The sequence below is a fragment of the Cetorhinus maximus genome, chromosome 22, assembly GCF_964194155.1.
Source record: "Cetorhinus maximus chromosome 22, sCetMax3.hap1.1, whole genome shotgun sequence".
Taxonomy (NCBI): domain Eukaryota; kingdom Metazoa; phylum Chordata; class Chondrichthyes; order Lamniformes; family Cetorhinidae; genus Cetorhinus; species Cetorhinus maximus.
In genome coordinates, this window is record NC_135900.1 from 24,892,158 (window position 1) to 24,915,579 (window position 23,422).

The 23,422-nt window shown below is 44.6% G+C and overlaps 1 protein-coding gene across 1 annotated transcript in view; it reads left to right on the forward strand.

Moving 5' to 3' along the window:
• The window catches only part of ppfia2 (PTPRF interacting protein alpha 2), a 373,178-nt gene that overhangs the window by 229,880 nt on the left and 119,876 nt on the right, over positions 1-23,422 (forward strand). The window contains exon 18 of the mRNA XM_078567936.1: positions 9,318-9,411. Coding sequence (XP_078424062.1) covers positions 9,318-9,411 — 94 coding nt within the window. The remainder of the gene's footprint in view (positions 1-9,317; positions 9,412-23,422) is intronic.

A 23,422-nucleotide genomic window follows, 5' to 3' on the forward strand; every position in this document is an offset into this window, starting at 1 on the left:
GTCACATGAGGGGACATGCAAGGGAAATTTTATTTTTCTATTTTTATCTTTTTTACATGTACAGCCGATCTCCCTGAGGCAGCACTTAGCCTCAGGGAGATGAGTGCGCTCTTTTGTGCGCATGCGCGAAAGAGTGCTCTCTCAATATTGGAATTTGCCCCCCACCCGCACAGGGAGTGCATAGCGCTTCTGTGCGGACGTCAAGCTGGGCGGGCCTTAATTGGCCCACCTGGGTAAAATGGTGGCGCACCTCCGATCGGGGGCACCAATCGGAAGCGTGTCTGACGGGGGGGGATAATTCAGCCCATGGAACTACATTCCTTGAAGTATCCACTTGTTGCTTTATTAGAATATATTTATTTTGTATTTCATCTTTGAATACTTTCTACTGTTGATCAGTCATGCTGTTGTGCTAACTTTTCTCCCAGGTAAAGTGGGCCAGACCCCTTCTTATCTCACCGCGCTATGTCTTTTCCCTGTTTCCCAGCTCCCTTGTCTTTGATTCTTCATGAACATTTTTTAATTATACACTAAATATAACTATGTTGTGGTTATTTCCCAATTGTTTCAAATTATCAGAACTATTACTTGCCTCACTTTTTTCCAGAACGAAATCAAATGAAACTTCAATTTTCTTGTTAGACTAGAAACATGCTGGCCGTAATTTTCCGTCCCCGTGGGCGTGAGCGGACGATATGGCGAGAAGGCCAAAACTTGGTTTCACAACATCGTGAAACCAGTTTACAATTGTCCACTCCACCCATCAATGGCTGGCCACATTTCCTGCCACGGCCCATTGGAAACATATAATTATAAGCCCTGCTCACCGGAATCAGTCCCCCATGCTGGATCATCTGGGCACGTTGGCATGATTGCATGCCAATGTGTTTCACAACAGCTTTTAGAAGGCGTGCACCTTGCGAGCTGAGCTTCGAGAGGAACTTGGAGGTTAGTGCACACTAACATTGCATAGCACTTACAAGGGTCGCCCAGTGACTTCAAGGAAGAGGCACCGCGCATTCAGGCGAGGGCACAAGCAAGTCGCTTTTTCCCGGCTGGCTGACAGTGCAATGCTGGGACAAAAGTTGGGGTTGGGTCGAGTTGGGGGGTAGCAGGCAAGTCAGCATAGCCTGATGGTAGTACAAATACTAGCAGGGGGAGGAAAGCAGCAACGCATTAGGGAAACCTGGTATAAATGACCATTCCTCAACAGCTGAGACAGTTCAGGTGCAGCCACATTGACATGCTTGGAGTTGAGCCTCTAGCTTACCTGCCCGCTCAAGCAATGCAGAGGCATGAAAGTGCTCCTGAACTTTTCACCCCACGGGCACAGACTGCAAACTAATGAGTATTTTAGTGGACTGCAAAACAATTAGACAACTGGGCTAGTTGTACAATCTCCTTGTGAAAGCTGGCCATGGAACAGTCCCTAGTAGAGGTGCACACAGCCCCTTGCAATGTCTTCATTCAGTTTTGGACCAGTCTCCCCCATGGTTCAAGCTAACAGCACGGCCTTGCATGTGGGTTGGGAGAATGCCTGCGCCTGAGCTGAGAGCACAGTATGTAGTCCAGTAAGCAAAGCTGCTGCCAACTGGTCAGGTAGATCCGGGCGGAGGTGGGTGGGGTTTCAGGCAGCCATGCAGTGCACTAAACTCTAGCCATCCAAGTGGTGGCCAGCACTCTCCGGCATGCGTTAAGGGGCCTTCAGACTAAATCAAGAGACGTCCTTAGTACACCCATGCTAACCCATGTGTTTCTCTCTTTCATCCAACAGGAGGAGTACATCAGAAGCATGGAGCCTGATGACCTAGCTGTATGTCTCATGGCATACAGGGAGCGGAGACGAAGGAGAAGGGAGCGACAGAGATGCCTGGCTGGGCAGAGGCAGGAGCAGCACCCTCAAGAAAAAGGGGCGATGGGGCTCCTGCGCACGCTGCTGAAGAGCCACAGCAAGCTGTCGCTGGTCGGCGCCTAGCTAGACCCAGGGTCTACAGGCAGCCCTTGTCATTCACACAGATGACCAAGAACCAGTGTTGCCAAAGATTGCGCGTGTCTAGGGAACTGGTCGGTCACATCGGCCACCTGTTGCAGGATTTGGTGCCACAGGAAAATGGAGAGCATCCACTGCCAGTGGCTGTGAAAGTGACCATGGCGTCCAATTTTTACGCCAGTGGCTCCTTTCAGGACTCCACAGGTGACCTCTGTGGGATCTCGCAAGCCTCCACACAAATGCATCCAGGAGGTCACGGACAGCATATTTGCGAAGGCACACAGCTTTGTGTATTTCACCTAGGATCAGGCAAGCCAAGAAGCACGAGCGCTGGGATTTGCACAGGTCTCAGGTTTCCCACAGTGCAGGATGTAATTGACTGCATTCATGTGGCGCTCAGATCTACATGGCAACAAGTGGTCAACTACATCAACTTCCACTCGCGGGATGTTCAGCTGGTGGACGACCACCACAAATGCATCCTGCAGGCCTGCACACAATTCCCAGGGATTGTCCATGATTCCTACATTCTCAGTAGGCCTCAGATCCCTGATGTCTTCCAGAGCCCAGAGAGGCTACAGGGTTGGCAGATTCTTCTTCCGATGCTTCTTCAGGGCTTGACTCAAAGACCTGGATCGTGGACCCCCTTGGCTGCTTCCCAGATGTGCCTGCAAAAGCAAGGAGAGATAATTAGTGCATGGCAGGGGACTGCGGAACAGGGGAAATCACTCACAGCATGGTTGTCTGATGGATGTGGCACTGCTGGATCCTCACTTGGTTGCACACTGCCGGCCTCACCGTCAACACAGGAATGGTCCAGATCGTCACTGGCCAGCTAGATGACTCTATTTTCAAGGCAGTGAAGACCTCCACCAGTTTTTGACCTCACCCTTTTGTTGTGCGCCAGCTTGTCCAGCATGAATACAGATGGAGAGGGTGTGAGCAGGACACCTGCCAGGCCAGATAACAAGGATGCCTGGCAAGTGTGTGTGTGTGGTGAGTGGTGCCATGGATGGGATGAGATCCCTGTGGTTATGTAATGGGTTTGCTTGCTGGTCTTCGCTCAGAGTGGGGGTGGAGAACTTCATGGTGGGCACCCACTGCATCCAGTCCCAACTTATTGATAATTAATTCCCGGAAAACATGCCAGATTGCTGGCGGGGCAGTCTCTGAATCACCCACCCCACCGTCACCTGAGGCCTTCAGTAAACCATGCGCTATATTTAAAGGGCACCACTGCCTAGAGCGAGCACTCTTCAAGGAATAGGGAGCTGCTAGGAACTGATGGACTGCCCCCAATTTTAGTGATGTCTCTTTTGAGCGCCTACTGGAGACAGTGGAGGCCCGCCACAATGTCCTCTACTCCCGCTCTGGGCGAAGACCAGCAAGCAAGGTTACCAATCCAGCATGGGAGGCAGTGGCATCAGTGGTCAGCGCCAACACCCTGAAGAAGAGGACAGCCACCCAGTGCCAAAAAAGGATGAATGATCTTCTCTGTTCCACCAGGGTAAGTCACTCTTCTCATCACTCTCAACTCACACACTCTCAAACCCGTCACACATCCACAGGGATCTCCTTCGCTGTCAGTCAAGGGACATTACCATTCACTCTCTCACACACACCTTCATTTGCCCTGCAGATCATAAACTCATCCTGACTATCACACCACTCACCACCCACACAACTGGAGAATTAGAATTGTAACCCTGGGGAAGAATTTCCTCCCCGCCGTGTGGGCTGGGCGGGAGTGGGTGCGGGCAGGCGAGCAGCTGATCACCACCTGTAATCAGCTGCGCGCCGCCATTTTACGTGGGCAGACCTTAATTGTGATGCGCACCCAGGTGCATTCAGCGCTCCCTGTGTGGGCCGGGGAGGAGGGAGATTCGGGGCCTGCGCTCTGTTGTGCATGCGCGAAAGAGCACAGAAATCTCCCTGAGGCAGCTCCGTGCCTCAGGGAGATTAAAGCGATTGTGGAAACTGAAAAAAAGGTTTTTAAAAATTATTTGGACATGTCCCCTCATGTGACAGTGTCACATGAGCTGGAACATGTCTACGAATTTTATTTAAAATTTTTATTAAATTTATAAACCCTTCATGAAACCCCACCCGTGGCTGAGGTTTCATAAGAAATGCAAAGGCCACCTGGGCTCTTCACCTGCCCGCCAACGTTAAGGTTGGACGGGCAGCCCGGATAATCAGCTCAATTGGTTTTTAAATGGCCTTAAGAGGCCTTTGACAGTTCGACGGGCACGCAACCAACTTCAGTGCAAGCCCGACGAGCTGAAGATCGGAATGATGTGCAGTGACGTCGGGATGGACGCCCAACGTCACTGCGCGTCAGCGAGCGGGGCCTGGCCCCGCACGCCGACCAGAAAATTCAGACCCTGGAGTATTATGATATAGTAACTTTAATGTAAACATGGTTTACGTATGGACAGGACTGGGAATATAATGTTTCTAGTTTTAAGATTTTCAGGAGAGATGAGGAAATAAATATAGGGGTTAGGATGCCAGTGCTATTAAGTGATTCTATCTCAGTGGTAGAACGTAAGGATGTTCCAGCTTATTTACCTGCCGGCTGCAATGGTGGTTTTTCATGCTGTATCATCCCAAACCTGCCTCATTAAACATGCATTCCCAGGAAACACGCCGTTTCGATGGCGGGCGGGCGGGCTCTCATTCGCCCTCCACATCATTACCTCGCCGCTTCATCACATCGAGCTGCCATATTTAAAGTGCAGCCACACGAACAACCCTCAGTGCTTGCATCCCAAGACTGCTGCTCAGAAGACATGGCCCTGAAAGGCAAGAAGACATCTTTTTTCCCACCCGCTACTGCACTTCGTGCAAGTCTGTGACAATTCCACCCATCGACCTAGGAAGCAGCCTGGGATGCATTCCAAAAACATTCCCTCCTTTGACCACCTGTGTTACCTTTATTCCAATCTATCTAGTGATAGTTAAAATAAACTCATAATATCCTGTCCTTCTTTCATTTCTCTGCATTGTCTGCAGATCTCTGCTTTTAATTCATTGCCTCTACCTTGTTTCCCCGTAATGCACATAGAATTGTATCATTTCTTTTCCTATTTCTCAACTCTACTGTGTAGATTCTGTCTTAACTAACCTAGAACATCTTTATGTTCTACCACTGTGATAGAATCATTTAATAGCATGTCCAGAGTTCCGATTCTAATTCTCCAGTTTTGTTTTGAATGCTTTTTGTATTCACAAAAGGAGTAATCAACACTTTTTTTGAGAATTCCACCCTTTTTCCCCCTTCCCGTTTTTCTCATTTATATTTATATTTATAGCAGAGGCCCCAAAGTTCCTGGGCTTGAACTGGAAGCAGTTTTGCAAGAGGGGCAGGAGAGAAATTTGGGATGGAACCTGCATGCCCTGAGTTGCTGCCTCATGTAAAGTGTAACCCAAATTGACCTGGATGCAAAGGCAGGAAGAGGAAGTCCCCTTCCAATTAAAAGTGCAAGCATGCAAACAAGGGGGTTCAAAGTGAATGATGTCACCTGTCCTAAACCCTGGTATTTTTGTCCTTAACTATCCTCATCTGAGAAGTACCTGTACAAAATAGGAATGTCTACTAGGACCAGGTTTCAGAGGGGTTAAAGGAATCTTAATATGATGTTGTCACAGCTTTGTGTTAGACAGTCTTTGACTATAACTCTGGTTCTATTTATTTCTCAGAAATCTTTTTCTCTTTTTCATCTTAAGATTTCAGGTCTACCCTTGGGAGCGTTGCCATCCAGGATAATTTAGCAAATCATTTGTGAAGATAACAAAATAGGGTTTCTAATGAGGATTCCATCATTTCTAATTTACTGGAAATGTAGTGCTAGTGGCTGAATGGGAAATTTGTGATATAATGCAGCATCAGGGAAGATCCAGATCACTTTGTATAACAGGGTTTAAAGAGCATAAAATCCTTTCCAAATCCATCTCTGGAGTTATTTCCATAGGAGACTATATGCCAGATTTTCATGTCGGAGCTGCAAAACAAGAGTCAGGTCCTTTCCCAACTTCCAACTCATGAATTACTTTTCCTGGGATTTTTGTTTTTTCACACAGGTTTTGAGTTTGTGGCGCAGTTTGTGAGCTGCGATGGAGTACGGAAGGAGTGTGGTTGTGGAGGCGAGCTGGTTAGAAGGCCTGCCTCAGTTCTTGGAGACAGAAGCCCAGCTCCCGATATAATTTTTATGCCTCTTAAATCTCACCCCCTTATGGCCCCACCCACCATCATACCCCTCCATGTACCCCATATCCTCTTTGCCCCCCTCCATGCCCCCTCATATCCCCATACACCCCCTTCTGCCTCAGATTTATCATGCCCCCTCCATCCACCTCAGATCTCCCATGCCACTCCATTTCCCCTCAATGTCCTCTCATGTTCCCCATTCCCCCTCCATGCCCTCTTAGATCCCCATGCTACCCCATGCTCCCTCCGTACCCCAATATGTTCTCCATAGCCACTCACCCTTTATGTACTATGTACAGTCCTCAGGAACCATGAAATAACAATGGGAATTATTTTAAATGCACCTGTAACAATCTAATAAAACTGTCATTCAAACCTCTAATATTGATACTGCAAACAAACTGCACTCCTAGAGAAAAAAAGTTTCCCTTAAAGTTGTGTAATCAACCATGTAGTCAGAAACCATATCAAAGGCAGGTTATGTTTATACAACCTCTTTAAACTACCAATTATTCCCCTGAACAACAATGTATTCATAACAGCCACAGCTGTCAAATCATTTGATTGCAGCTACAGGACCCTGAAATTGGAAGAACAGATCATTGTTACAGTTCCATTTCAAAGCAGATTGCTTGTCGTACAATGGAGGGGAGCAGATGCTTATTTTTTTTAACATGCTAACAGTATCCAGGCCAGTTGGTGAAGTCAAAACCAAGACACAAAGTTCCTCTTTACCAAGAGAGTTTATTGATTTTGTTCAGTCTCATGCCTCTCCCCCAAAACCTAGTGCCCCAGCTGTCCCTATTTGTGATCAAACTACTTAATTAAACAATGCCCTCTACCTGTCTATCTTAACAATATAAGCAATATAATTAACATACTATTAACAAGCAGGGCCATTTTTTTCAAAAATGGGCATTTAAATTTCAGTAAAAAACACGACAGGGGAGTTTCCCAGCACAATTTTTCTACAGTTTTCAATGCATTGTGGCCCTTTCCCTGTTGGGAAAAATACTCCAATAAGTGTTTTCAATTTACCTTTGCAGGACAGAGGCCTATGATGAATCATTGTATTAAAAACACATCTACATTACAACACAGGTTACAATAGTGGCATTTGAAGGTGTCATAGCATTTTACACATACCTATCAGAATGTTCCTGACTTCTGAGCAGTAGTCACAAACCCTGTGAGGAGGTACATTTTTTGGGGCTTCAAGAACCTGCAACAGCATACAAAAATAGTGTATAGGAGGCAATACAATTTTATAGTGGTCCTAACAACGGGGCATCCGACTTTGGAAGAGGTGTGTGTGCATTTTCCACCCATGGCCTTCCCGAACCTCGAAAGGGCCACACAAAAATGGCACAGAGTTGGGAAGGCACAGGAAAACTGTTTTTCCTGCAAAAAGAACTATATTCTGTGTTTTGCAAGCCAATTCCCACCTCCATGAGGAGACGAAAATTCAGCCCTATGTTTCAATTGTGAACCCCTGGAGAAACTGTCAGCTAGTCCTCATCTGCATTAATATAAAAGCAAAATACTGCGGATGCTGGAAATCTGAAACAAAAATAGAAAATGCTGGAAAAACTCAGCAGGTCTGACAGCATCTGTAGAGAGAGAAAAAAAAAAGTTAACGTTTCGAGCCGACATGACCCTTCTTCACTCTGAAGAAGGATCATACGGACTTGAAACGTTAACTTTGTTTTTCTCTCTCTACAGATGCTGTCATACCTGCTGAGTTTTTCCAGCATTTTCTGTTTTTGTTCCTCATCTGCATTATCTTAGTTATCCCTATTGACTGTGTCTGGTCTAGGAGTGCAAGTAAGAGTGCAGTTTAATGATGTTTTTTTTATTTTCAGCAGCCTCTTTTGCCCCAACTGGGCTTGTTTATTCTAAGGATACATAAGAGAACCAATGATTAGCACAGTTCTGCTGTAATTTAATTATATATACATCAGCTCATGCTTTTCCAATCAAACATTCTGTTCAATCTTTGTCTATCTCCATTATTGTTGCTTATTATTAATGCATGAATTTATTGCAGGCAAAGGAACTTCTTCATCCATCACATCTTGGGAAGAAGTAATACACATAGGCCTGAATTTTTCCTGCATCGGGCAGTCTTGCCGGGAGCAGGCGGGGGCAGTCGCAGAGCCAACCGCCGCCTGCGATCAGCTCCGCATCGCCATTTTATGGAGGCGGGCCAATTAAGGCCCACCCAGCAAAATCCGCAAGCGGTAGCACTCAGCGCTACCTGTGTGGGCAGTGGGAGGAGGGAGAGTGGGGGCCAGCACTCTTTCGCGAGCATGTGTGCGAAAGAGCACTTCAATCTCCCTAAGGCACGGAGCATGAGATGGGACATGTTTTTATTTTTCAGGAAAACTGTTCATTTAATTCATAAAAGCTTTCAGAAACCTCATCCCGCTCGTGGATGAGATTACCTAAAAAATGTAACGGCCGCTTGGCCTTTTCGTTTGCCTACCAACCATGAGGTTGGACGGGCAGCGTAAATTTGACATTAATTACTTGGTTAATGGCCTTAAAAAGCCTTTTAATTATCGGTGGGTGTGTAGCCGACTCCGGCACATGCCTGCCGAACGAAAAAGCACGATGACGTCAGGATGCACGCCCGGTGTCATCGCATGTCATTTTATGACTCCCGCCCCTGCCCGCCGACTGAAAAATCCTGGCCATGATTTCAAAAGTGCCTTATGCCATCCAAAGCATACCATTCGCAAGGACTGTGTACTCTCCTTCTGTCTAAACTCGTTCTTGCACTGAGCTCCTGTGAACTCCACACTCCTCTAAATTTTTACACTTCACTCACTCACAGTTCAAATGATTTTCAAAAACACAGAATTACAATATAACATCGGCATCAATCCAGTATCACTGTGGACCATATGGACAATGAAAATCATGTTTCACAAATAATTTAGTGATCTTGTAGGCAGAGTTTGAAAGCATGATCAACTCTTGCCTGTATCCCTCAGACTAACAAGCACAAAATAAATAAAATGTTGCCTTTATTTCAGAAATATGACATAAATACTCGTTTGGCTAAACATATTGATCATTCTGTTCCTTTTACCCTGACCACACACTTCCTTTCAGCAGGTATTTTCGATGTCGAGATTGGTAATCCAGATTCCCTTGGACTGGGAAAACTAGGAACACAAGCAGAAAAAGATAGAAGATTGAAGAAAAAGTAAGTGTTCAGCAAAACCAAATCTATTTTTGCTATGAAAGAAAAACATTGCAAAACATTGAAATCTTTAATTAGATTAATCTTAAATAAAAACATAAAATGTTTAGAGATACACAGCAGGCCAATCCGCATTTATAAAGAGAAAAGACAGGTTATGACATTTCAGATTTTTACCCTTCATCAGGCTGAAGATTAGTAGAGTAAGGCCGGAATAAGAGAAAAAGGGATAAAGTAGGGGAAGAGCATCAACAAACATATCAGTCCCAGAAAGGGAAGTAATGTGTTAAAAGACACACAAAATACTTAATGGATACCATTAAAAGTAAAATAATGTAAAAGATTATTAGTGATACATACAGAAAACACAATAAAAATTACAAGTAGTGGTGAGTGAAAAGATACAGTAAGTACATGTACAAAAAAAAGTAAGAGGCATAATGACCAAAAATGCAGCAGATATAAAATTAAAAGCTAAAATGCAAGGAAGTTGGGGTGGAAAAGGAATGGGTTCACATTACAAGCTTATACAACCACTGTTGCTGTGTTCTAACTAGGGTTTAATAATGCACTTTACTGATGAGACAGGTGTATTATTCTGTCTCTATGCACATCTTAAACTAATTATTAAGCCTTGTTGAGGATTTATTTACATATTTAATGGGGAAGATTTTAATTTGTACAGCCAGGGGAAAACTGGCAATAGTGGATTGGCCAGCCTTTATATACCCCACTAAATTTTCCTTTCCATTGCATTGAATGCAAAGTAAAATCAGGCAGTGTGTATAATGGGCAGCCATTTCACTATCACCAATTTCCTTCTGGCAATAGAAGTTAAACCTACCCCACTTTTACTCAGCTTACTACTTGCAATATTAGCATATAAGTGGGGTTTATGGTTAGCACTGTTGACTCACAGCTCCAGGGACCCAGGTTCTGCGTGGTTTTCCACTGGGTGCTCTTGTTTCCTCCTACTGTCCAAAGCCATGCTGATTAGGTGGATTGGCTATGGTAAATTGTCCTCCAGTGTGTAAGTGTGTGTCCTGTGATGGCCTGGGTGTACCCCGCCTAGCACCCTTGCCTGTCAGGATAGGCTGTGACACCCCATGACCCTGAACTGAATGAAGCAGTTCTGGAAAACTGAGTGAGTGAGAGAACACATAAGCATAATCAGGACAGGATTTTCCACTTTCCTGTACTAGATTTTCAGCAGAATTCACCTGAAATCAACCAAACCAGTGCAAAAGATTGAGAAATTTCAAGTGCAAATTGAGTTTCTGCAAATCTTTCACCCTAGTTTAAAAATATTGTGCTTAGAGTCCACAAATTGGCTATGCTGTTGATCAAATGAATCATGATTGTGATTCTCAAATTGAGTCAGTTTACAGGACTTTGAAGGGGCTCTTTAAAGTAAAGTTTTTTTGTGCAAGGACACTAATAGGCACATTTTAGAAGTTTTTGGTTTTCTTTTAAATTTCATAAGAAATTGACTTCTGTAAAACAGTATAACTAGTAAATTGCTGTGCATAGTTTTTTAAAGTCATTTTCAGTTATTTAAAAACAGGTTACTCACAGGTGGCGCACCTGACATCCTGATTAAAAATGTTTATTTTTTGTGATAAACCCATTTGCAGCTGTCTCAATAAAACTGCCCCAGGTTACCGCTCAAATATATCAAGGAATATTTTATATCAGGAATATTTTAAACAAAAAAAATTTTAAAGTGTATGTGCTAAAATACTGCTTGATTGCACCAAGTCAAGGTCAATTTTACTTGCATATGCAAATGAGTTTCAACAGAAACCTGAGCAAAAAAAACTTCTTAATAATTTTGAGTACAATTTATGCCTGGATGACAGATAATGTCCAAAGTGGAAACTCTTGGCCAATTGGTTTAAAATAAACCAGATTAATGTTCCATGAATACGGCATAGAAAGGAAATCTCACACAGCTTCAAACTTTTTTCAGATTTAATGGACTGATAATCACAAAGAAAATTTCAGATAAGGGACTCCATTTGATCCTTATACTACATTTTCTCATGGGAATTTATAGCTTCTCCCTATCACAGGATGCAACTCCTCCATGAATAACTTCAGAGATTTTGAGCTGAATTTTAACCTTCTTGCAATGGAGGAGCCCAGCAGAGCACAGGGAACTCAGAAGTTTCAGCAGCATATTTGTCAGTTTTTTTTTAAAACAGCCCTGCAATTTCTTCTGAATTGCCAAACTGATTAGGGCGAATGGCCGCATTGACGACACATTTCAGTCTATTTCAGTTCAACTATTTAAAGGGATCCTGCTAGGATGAGACTTGAAGCTTTGTACAGGTGGTTGCCCAGAGCCATAACCTGGAGCAATAGATGCACAACATTGCAAGAACATGCTTCATCGACACCTCCCTAGATATGATATGCGGCCTGTAAGAATCTACAGAAAGATTCTGTTTTCTGCCCACGAGAACAAGGTACCTGCTTCAGAAAGCAAGAAGATGTGGTTGGAATTTTCTGAGAATGTTAGCAGCAGGAGTCCAGTACCACACTACTGGCTACATTGTGAGAAGAGTTTTAATGCCATAATCAAGGCAAGGAAGGGAATGGCATGGCACATTCAGTATATATTGATGTGCATACTACCCACCCACCCTCATTTTCTTTTCCAAGCTTCTCCTGTATTTCACTCCTCATAACAACATACCTGGCAGTTCCATCTATTCCTCTCTGTCTAGGCACTTACATCCCCACCTGATCATCCACCACTGACACTCACCTTCATCTTTATGCAATGTCAAACCTACCACCCACAGTGATCCTTCACAAATGTTATCCATCCATTCTCATTCCATTTCTCACACTCATAAGTTGCTTTTTTCCCTCCTTGCAGAAGAAAACACAGAATTCTGGAGAGAGGCAGAGGATCAGAGATGGCCCTCCAGTCATCTCCATTTTGAAGCTGCAGTGGCAGAGCCACTGGAGATAAGCCAAGTCTTGACATGCCTTGGGACAGAGAGGTGGGGAGCCTCCAAGTTACCTGGTGACAGAATTAAATATCACACAGCTAGATGGAATACAACAGTCACTCATGTTCTCTTGATGTCGGCAAGCCAGTGTAATATGATCATGTACACAATGATTACCTCATACCTTGACATGTCATTTCATCCTTTGGGTGTTCAGGAAAAGGACAAATACTCCTCAGAAAAGATCATTCACTCTGCAGATGCACCATCACATGACTCATGCACATCACCCACCAGTTCAGATGTACATTCCTCAATAGGGCCACCAGAGCAGGTAGTTGGGTTGTCACATGGGGCTGGATTTTATAGGGTGAGGCAGAGTCCCCACCTCTGGTGTAAATGTTAGGGGTGAGCTCCTCAGTGGACAACTGGCTTAGGGTGAGACTTCCGTCCCCATCCAGGAAGAAGTCATGTCTCAGAGAGCTGCTGGCCAACCAAATGGCTGGCAGCTCTCTGGTCCCAACAGCATCATTGGGAGCAGTGGCCACTGCTGCATCTGTACCCAGTCCCCAACGGCAATTGTCGATGGAATGGGATGCAAAGGTAAGTGGGGGAGGCCTTGCCAATGCCAGGCTGCCAGGTCCCAGCAAGGGAGTTGGGGTTGCAGGGGTGGACAGTGCAGGGTTGGAAGAAAAACATAGGGGCAGGAAGACCTTGGGTGGGGGAGCCAGGGATGGTAATCTGATGTGCCCAAGCAGTCCTTAAAAGAGGTACACTCCCCCGCCTTTGGCCAGCCACCAGTCGTAGCAATGAAACCTGCCAGGCTGCACACTTGGTATGGGCTTCTCTTGCTGCGGATTAAATCCCACCGGTGGTGGGAGGAGGCCCTCAATTGGTCATTAATTAGTCACTAAAGTGCTTCAATTGACCTATGAGCGGGCGAGCTTTCTGACACCTCCCTCACCACTGGTAAAATTGTGGCGAGGGCAGACATGTGTACAATAGGAACAGTGTCCATAGCATGGCACCCAATTTTGTCCACCCCACCTGCCAACCTGACCCCAGGGAGTAGGGATGGAGGCCATAAAATCCAGCCCATGGTACCTCATACATAAGAAGTAAGCAGGAGTAAGTTGTAGAGGCTGAGACAGCAATGAAGATTCCCTTACTGTTGACTGTTCAACAGCTGATTGAAATGCAGCAAAGTGCTCTCTAACTTTTGGCTAGCAGGGAAGTGCAGGTGAGGCATAAGAGGGAAGCTGGAGAATGGGAACAAGGAAATGGGGACATCAGCTCAAAGCGCTTCCACTTCTGACCCCCTTCAATCAGAGACCTCCATGCTGCCTCCTGTCCCAATGGCCGAGTCTACTCCTGCGCGTGTACAGGTGGTGCGGTCATTCATGGAGATCTCAGGCTCCAAACCCAGAGGACATTGGCCAAGAGCATCTGCGCAGACATAGCAAGGATTTGAGCAGCCTGCTTCAACCTCTACTTAAGGCACAGAATACCACCCTGTAGGAGTAGTCGAAAAGGTGAGAGTAAGGAATTGTAATTACATAAGAGTGTGCACATGGGTGTTCAACACTGTGACAAAGATAAACTTTCCCTCCTCATCCTTCTCAATCTATTTGCAGCCTTAGACATGGTTGACCACACCATTCCCCTCTAACACCCCTCCATTGTCGTCCAGCTGGGTGAAACAGTTCTCACCTGGTTGCATTCTTATTTATCTAATCATTGCCAGAGAATCACTTGCAAAGGCTTTTCTATTATTCACATACTCCAGTGTGCCGCAAGGATGCATCCTTGGCCCCCTCTTATTTCTCATCTATGTGTTGCCCCTCAGCGACATTATCCAAAAGCTCAGCATTAGTTTTCACAGGTACGCTGACGACACCCAGCTCTACCTCACCGTCGCCTCTCTCGACTTCTCCTTTGCTGTTAAATTATCAGACTGCTTATCTGCCATATAGTACTGGATGAGCAAAAATGCTCTCCGATTAAATATTGGGAAGACTGAGGTCATCCAAAACTCTGCTACCCATGTCTTAACTCTCAGCAAGTCCTGTTTGCTTATCAACCAGTGTTTGCTGACCTACATTGGCTCCTGGTCAAGCAACAACCTTGATTTTAAAATTCTCATCCTTATTTTCAAATTCCTCTATGACCTCGCCCCTCTCTATCTCTGTAATCTCCTCCAGCCCCACAACTTTCTGACATATATGGGCTGCTCTAATTCTGGCCTCTTGAGCATCCCCAATTTTAATTGTTCCTCCATTAGTGGCTGCACCTTCAATTGCCTCGTCCCTAAGCTCTGGAATACCCTCCCGACATCTCTCAGCCTCTCTAGCTTGCTTTCATCCTCTAAGACTTCCTTAAATCTACCACTGGAAAACATGGCATCAGTTACCTGTGCGATTCACCTCTGGGCAGCAGATTTCAAGATTCTACAAATATCACCTACAGATCCCTGAAAGGAACCAGAGAAATTAGGATTGTGGTGACTTTGACATCCACTGCAATGCATGGCCACCTGGTCCACTCGACAGGAAATCTTCTTCCAGGGGAATATTTGCTAGAGTGGTTGAGGAGGGTTTAAACTAAAATGGCAGGGGGATGCAAGGAGTCAGAGGAAGGGGAATCAAGGACAAGAACAAAAGACACAAAGGGGAGTAAGAAAAGTGATTGGCAGAGAAACCAAGGGCAAGAATCAAACAGGGCCTCAGTGAAAAATAGTGAGAACAGGACAATTAATGTTAAAAAGACAAGCCTTAAGGCTTTGTGCCTTAACGTGAGGAGCATTTGCAATAAAATGGATGAATTAACTGCGCAAATAGATGCAAACAGGTATGATATAGTCAGGATTACGGAGACATGGCTGCAGGGTGACCAGGGATGAGAACTGAACATCCAGGGGTATTCAGTATTTAGGAAGGACAGACAAAAAAGAAAAGGCGGTGGAGTTGCATTGCTGGTTAAAGAGGAAATTAATGCAATAGTGAGGAAAGATATTAGCTCTGACGATGTGGAATCTGTATGAGTAGAGCTGAGAAACACTCAGGGGCAAAAAATGATAGGGGGTGTTGTATATAGACCCCCAAACTGTAGTGGTGATGTTGGGAATGGCAATAAACAGGATATTAGAGATGCATGCAATAAAGGAACATCTGAGTTGTGGGTCACTTTAATCTGCATATAGATTGGGCAAATCAAATTAGTAACAATACCGTAGAGGAGGAATTCCTGGAGTGTATACGGCATGATTTTCTGGACCAATACGTTGAGGAACCAGCTAGAGAACAGGCTATCCTAGACTAGATATTGTGTAATGAGAAAGGAATAATTGGCAACCTAGTTGTGCGAGGTCCCTTGAAGATGAGCGACATAATATGATCGAATTCTTCAACAAGGTGGAGAGTGACATAGTTGATTCTGAGATTAGGGTCCTGAATCTTAATAAAGGAAACTACGATGGTATGAGGCATGAGTTGGCCATGATGGATTGGGAAGTATTACTTAAATGGATGGCGGTGGATAGGCAATGGCAAACATTCAAAGAAGGCATGGGTGAACTGCAACAATTGTTTATTCCTGTCTGGCGCAAAAGTAAAACAGGAAAGGTGGCCAAACCATGGCCTACAAGGGAAATTAGACATAGTATTAGATCCTAGGAAGAGGCATACAAATTGGCCAGAAAAAACAACAGACCTGAGGATTGGGAGCAGTTTAGAATTCAGCAAAGGAGGACCAAGGGATTGACTAAGAAGGGGAAAGTAGAGTACGAGAGTAAGCTTGTGGGGAACATAAAAACTGACTGTAAAAGTTTCTATAGGTATGTGAAGAGAAAAAGATTGATGAAGACAAATGTAGGTCCCTTGCAGTCAGAAACAGGGGAATTTATAATGGAGAACAAAGAAATGGCTAACTAAATAAATACTTTGGTTCTGTCTTCACAAAGGAGGACACAAATATCATACCAGAAATGTTGGGGAACACAGGGTTTAGTGAGAGGGAGGAACTGAAAGAAATCAGTATTAATAGGGAAATGGTGTTGGGGAAATTGATGGGATTGAAGGCCGATAAATCCCCAGGGCCTGATAATCTACATCCCAGAGTACTTAAGGAAGTGGCCCTAGAAATAGTGGATATATTGGTGGTCACCTTCTGAGATTCTATTGCCTCTGGAATAGTTTCTACAGATTGGATGGTAGCTAATGTAACCCCACTATTTAAAAAGGGAGGTAGAAAGAAAACAGGGAATTAGTCAGCCTGACGTAGGTAGTAGGGAAAATCCATTATAAAAGATTTAATAGCTGAGCATTTGGAAAACAGTGGCAGAATTGGACAGAGTCAGCATGGATTTACGAAAGGGTAATCATGCTTGACAAATCTACTGGAATTTTTCAAGGATGTAACTAGTAGAGTTGATGACAGGGAGCCGGTGGATGTGGTGTATTTGGACTTTCAGAAGGCTTTCGACAAAGTCTCACGTAAGAGATTAGCATGTAAAATTAAAGGGATTGGGGGTAGTGTATTGAGATGGATAGAAAACTGGTTGGCAGACAGGAAACAAAGAGTGGGAATAAACAGGTCTTTTTATGAATGGCAGGCAGTGACTAGTGGGGTATCGCATGGATCAGTGCTGGGACCCCAGTTATTCACAATATATATTAATGATTTAGATGAGGGAACTAAATGTAATGTCTCCAAATTTGCAGATGACACAAAGCTGGATGGGAGGGTGAGCTGTGAGGAGGATGCAGAGATGCTTCAGTGTGATTTGGACAAGCTGAGTGAGTGGGCAAATGCATGGCAGATGCAGTATAATGTGGCTAAATGTGAGGTTATCCACTTTGGTAGCAAAAACAGGAAGGAAGATTTTTATCTGAATGGATAGAAATTGAGAGAGGGGAATGTGCAATGACACCTGAGCGTCCTCGCACACCAGTCGCTGAAGGTAAGCATGCAGGTGCAGTAGGTGGTAAAGAAAGCAAATGGCATGTTGGCCTTCATAGCGAGAGGATTCGAGTAGAGGAGCAAGGATGTCTTGCTGCAATTATACAGGGCCTTGGTGAGACCACACCTGGAATATTTTGGTCTCCTTATCTGAGGAAGGATGTACTTGCTAGAGAGGGAGTGCAGCGAAGGTTTACCCGACTGATTCCTGGGATGGCAGGACTGACATATGAGGAGAGATTGAGTCGGTTAGGATTATATTCGCTGGAGTTTAGAAGAATGAGGAGGGATCTCATAGAAATCTATAAAATTCTAACAGAACTAGACTATATAGATGCAGGAAGGATGTTCCCAATGATGGGGGAGTCCAGAACTGGGGGTCACAGTCTGAGGATATGGGGTAGACCATTTAGGACTGAGATGAGGAGAAATTTCTTCACCCAGAGAGTGGTGAGCCTGTGGAATTCGCTACCACAGAATGTAGTTGAGGCGAAAACATTGTATGTTTTCAAGAAGGAGTTAGATATAGCTCTTGGGGCAAAAGAGATCAAATGATATGGGGAGAAAGCGGGAGCAGGCTATTGAGTTGGATGATCAGCCATGATCATAATGAATGGCGGAGCAGGCTCGAAGGGCCGAATGGACTACTCCTGCCCCTAAGTTCGATGTTCCTATGTTTCTTTAAATATACAATATAAATACATCCAGTGTTGTCATTGATCCCTGACTGCAATTTTAACTCTGGCCAGAATAGAGAAGATTTTTTAAAATTCATTCATGGGATGTGGGCTTTGCTGGCTGGGCCAGCATTTTTTCCCATCCTTAATTGCCCTTGAAAAGGTCGTGGTGAGCTGCCTTCTTGAACTACTGCAGTCCATGTGGTATAGGTACACCCACAGTGCTGTTAGGAAAGGAGCTCCAGGCTTTTGACCCAGCGACAATGAAGGAACGGTCGGTGAGTGACTTGGAGGGGAACTTCCAGGTGGTGGTGTTCCCATCTATCTGATGCCCTTGTCCTTCTAGATGGTAGTAGTTGTGGGTTTGGAAGGTGTTGTCGAAGGAACCTTGGTGAATTCCTGCAATGCATCTTGTAGATGGTACACATTGCTGCTACTGTGTGTCAGTGGTTGGGGGAGTGAATGTTTGTGGGTGTGGTGTCAATCAAACGGGCTGCTTTGTCCTGGACACTGTCTAGCTTCTTGAGTGTTGTGGGAGGTGCACTCATCCAGGCAAGTGGGGAATATTCCATCACACTCCTGACTTATGGCTTGTAGATGGTGGACAGGCTTTGGGGAGTCACATGATTCCTAGCCTCTGAACTGCCTTGTAGCCACAGTATTTATACAGCTAGTCCAGTTCAGTTTCTGGCCAATGGTAACCCCCAGGATGTTGATAGTGGGGGATTCAGTGATGGCAATGCCATTGAATATCAAGGGGTGATGGTTAGATTCTCTCTTGTTGGAGATGGTCATTGCCTGGCACTTGTGTGACGCGAATGTTACTTGCCACTTGTCAGCCCAAACCTGGATATTGTCCAGGTGTTGCTGCATTTGGACATGGACTGCTTCAGTATCTCAGGAGCCACGAATGTTGCTGAACATTGCGCAATCATCAGCGAACATCCCCACTTCCGAAGGTCATTGATGAAGCAGCTGAAGATGGTCAGGCCGAGGACAGTACCCCGAGGAACTTCTGCAGTGATATCCTGGAACTGAGATGATTGGCCGCCAACACATCAAATCTGACATCCAATAACCATATCATCTTCCTTTGTGCTAGGTATGAATCCAACCAGCAGAGAGTTTTTCCCCGATTCCCATTGACTCCAGTTTTGCTAGGGCTCCTTGATGCCACACTCAGTCAAACGTGGCCTTGATGTCAAGGTTAGTCACTCTAACCTCACTTCAGGAATTCAGTTCTTTTGTCCATGTTTGAACCATGGCTGTAATGAGGTTAGGAGCTGAGTGGCCCTGGCAGAACCCAAACTGGATGTTAATGAGCAGGTTATTGCTAAGCAAATGCTGCTTGATAGCACTGTTGATGACCCTTCCATTACTTTACTGATGATCGATAGTAGACTGTTGGGGCGATAATTCGATTTTTGTGTACAGGACATACCTGGGCAATTTTCATAGCCTGTTCGAAGCCAATGTTGTAACTGTACTGGAACAGCTTGGCTAGGGGCGTGGCAAGTTCTTTAGTACTATTGCCAGAATTTTTTTTTTTCCGTTCTTTTACTTGTAGGAAAACAGGGGTTCCTTTTTGCCAGCGTGTCTTCATTTGGTGTCAGCCGGCAGCCTCCAAACTTCCACTCATCAGCTAGCTATTGCTTTCTGCCCCTTTTGGATGGACAATTGAAAGATAGCAAGTTTTTGAGGCCCTGGAGTTACAATCACCCTGGCCTCATGTCACATATGTTAGTATTTGGCCTGCCTACATGAGTTTTGTTCCCAGTTAAAATCCTTCCTCAAGTTTTCTAGAGCCCAGTAATGGTCTTTCTCTGCAACACTTCCAGGGCTTAATGTTTCCTTTGTCCCTTGGTAACCAAAACTGAAGGCAGCCTGACCAAACCACAATGCAGCTTCAATATTATGTTGTTAGGACTTCCATTCTACTGATCTAATAATATTGCTTAGCATTCTATTTGCCATGTTGATCTGTGCTCTGTATTGAAACAACATGGTAAGTGTTTATTCTGGTATTACTCCCAAATCTGTTTCAACCTCTCCCACAACCACTTAAACTTATATTTCATTGAGTGTATTCCCAATTTTTTTTCTGTTATGTGACATCTTCTACTCATCTCTATTGAATGCGATTTGTTGTAGTTTTGCCCACTCAAAAAGTTTCTTCATGTTCTTCTGTCGTTTCTGAGTTCTGAATTGGGCTAGGTTTCTACTCTAATTTGTTTTCATCTAGAAATATGACCAACTTCCAGAGTTTGTTTTCTGAATCCATGCCATTTTTATATCAGTGAGACACAGGAAAGATACTGACATTGATCTTTGAGACACTCCATTTAGTATACTGCCAGGGCTAACTTCCTTAACTAACCTCTGCTGCTTCCTTTCATTCAATATGTTCCATATCTACTTTTGATTTCTACCTACAGTATCCACTTCCTTCAACTTGTTTTATATCCTGAGCTTTATCAAAAGCATCCTGGAATCCCAGGTACATTAATCAGATAGTTTTCCAATTTTCTCTAGGTTAACAGTTCGTAACAAAAAAGGGAGGATGTTTAGGCAGCATCTCCCACTTTTGAAACCATATTGACTGCCACTGTAGGTTGCTTTCATATAGGTAATCCTCAAGTTCCTAATGTCCCTTCCATTATTTTGCGAATCACCGATGAAAGACTAACAGGTCTATGATTACCTAAATTTTATTTTTTGTCATTTTTGAAAATAGGCATCATGTTAGCTTGAATTCAGTGCAATGGGACCTCCCCTGTATTCAGAGATATGTTCATGATGACTGCCAATTTAATAATCTCACTTGGCATTCTTAGGTACATACCAGCTGTTGTTAGTTTTGGGACAATCTAAAACCAGAGTGAAAGTGATTAGGGGAGATTTCCCTCTCATTTCACCTGGTGAATGCCCAGTTCTTAAATGAGGGTGGAACCATATTGCTTCAGGTCTCACTCCATCTGCATTGCTGCAGAATATCCCTATGGTTCCCTCTACAGTCAATCTCTGCCCGCAGTATGTGCAGACCCAGTGTAAGCATGAGGTATTGTTCCCAGAGTTCTGCCCCACTTTCCCTTTTGTTATCCCATTGAGCACCCAAGCACTCAAAGGACCAAAGAAACCTGGTGTTCAGGCCCTCCATGGGCCAGCAGGGATCTTGGGAACATTTTTAATACCTTTCACAATTAAAAAATATTTATGATTTTGTAGGGTCCACTCCCCATAGCTCCATTAACAATGTTAGTTGAATTTGAACCTAACTCATCTGGTGGAGGATTTTTTTTTTATTCATTCATGGGATGTGGGCTTCGCTGGCTGGGCTAGCATTTATTGCCCATCCCTAGTTGCCTTGAGAAGGTGGTGGTGAGCAGCCTTCTTGAACCGCTGCAGTCCATGTGGCGTAGGTTGGATAGGATATGTTCAGGCATCAATTTTACACTCAACAGAATGGTCAGGCTTTGGGGAACAGAATAGATTTTGATTCTGTGCGGTCCATTGAAGTCAGTCTTATCCTGTCAGTTTCACACTGGGTGGGCTAGCTTAAAATTACCCACAACATGTAGAGGTTCTATCACTGTCTCGCATTGTAATTTCTTAAGAAAATTATACATTTTCTAAGGTTGATGGCATAGTTTCCTATATTGGTAGAAAAGGTACAGCTGCAATGGGTTGAGCACTAAGCCAGGTTGCAGGACCTTCCTTTCATCATAAGATCAGAAGTGGGTATGTCTGCACCAATATGCAGTAAAACCTGGACAACGTTCAGGCTTGGGCTGATAAGTAGCAAGTAAGATTCACGTCACAGAAGTGCCATGCAATGAATATCTTCAACAAGAGAGAGTCTAACCATCTCTCCTTGATATTCAATGGCATTGCCATCATTGAATCCACTACTATCAACATCCTGGGAGTTTAGCATTGACCAGAAACTGAACTGGACCAGCTATATAAATATTCCATTACTTTACTGATGATCGAGAGTAGACTGATGGGGCGGTAATTGGCTGGGTAGGATTTGTCTTGCTTTTTATGTACAAGACAAGAGCAGGTCAGAGGCTGGGGGTTCTGAGGCGAGTGACTCCCCTCCTGATTCCCCAAAGTCTGACCAGCATCTACAAACCGCAAGTCAGGAGTTTGATGGAATATTCTCCACTTACCTGGATGTATGCATCTCCAAGACCCAAGAAGTTTGACAACATCCAGGACAAAGCAGCCCACTTGCTCAGCACCCCATCAACCAACTTCAACATTCACTTCCTCCACCACTATCACACATTGCAGCAGTATGTACTATATATAAGATGCACAGCAGCAACTCAGCAAGCGCTCATTCAACAGCACCTTCCAAACACGTGACCTCTACACACTAGAAGGACAAGAGCAGCAGATGCATGGGAATATCATCATCTGCACATTCCCCTCCAAACTACACACTATTCTGACTTGGAAGTATATACCTGTTCCTTCACTGCCACAGAATCAAAATCCTGGAACTCCCTTCTTAACAGCACTATGGGTGTACCTACACCAGGTAGACTGTTGTGGTTCAAGAAGGTGGCTCACCACCACCTTCTCAAAGGTAATTAGGGATGGGCAACAAGGGGAACAAATGCTGGCCTTGTCAGTGATGCCCACATTCCATGAAAGGATAAAACATCCCATAGATAAATGATTAACTAGTTTAACCGAGTCTGTTACTTAGAATATTCAACTTTTTTTTTCACTTGTCTATGTGATTACGCTGATTACCACATACCGCCCTCCATCAGATGATGAATCAGTGCACCTTCATGTTGAACGTTACTTGGAGAAAGTACTGAGGGGGGCAAGGACGCTGAATGTTCTCTGGATGAGGGACTTTAATGTCCATCACCAAGAGTGGCTCGGTAGCACCACTACTGACCCATCTGGCTGAGTCCTAAATGACATAGTGCTAGAATGGGTCTGCAGCAGGTGGTGAGGGAACCAACAAGAGGGAAAAACATACTTGACCTCATTCTCACTAACCTTCCTGCCGCAGATGCATCTGTCCATGCCAGTATCGGTAGGAGTGACCACCGCACAGTCATTGTGGAGACGAAGTCCCGCCTTCACAATGAGGATACCCTCCATTGTATTGTGTGGCACTACCACCGTGTTAAATGGGATAGATTTCGAACAGATCTAGCAACTCAAGACTGGGCATCCATGAGGCGCAGTGGGCCATCAGCAGCAGCAGAATTGTACTCGAACACAATCTGTAACCTCATGGCCCGGCATATCCCCCACTCTACCATTACCATCAAGCCAGGGGATCAATCCTGGTTCAGGATTGCAGGAGTGCAGGAGAGCATGCCAGCAGCAGCACCAGGCATACCTAAAAATGAGGTGTCAACCTGGTGAAGCTATAAAACAGGACTACATGTG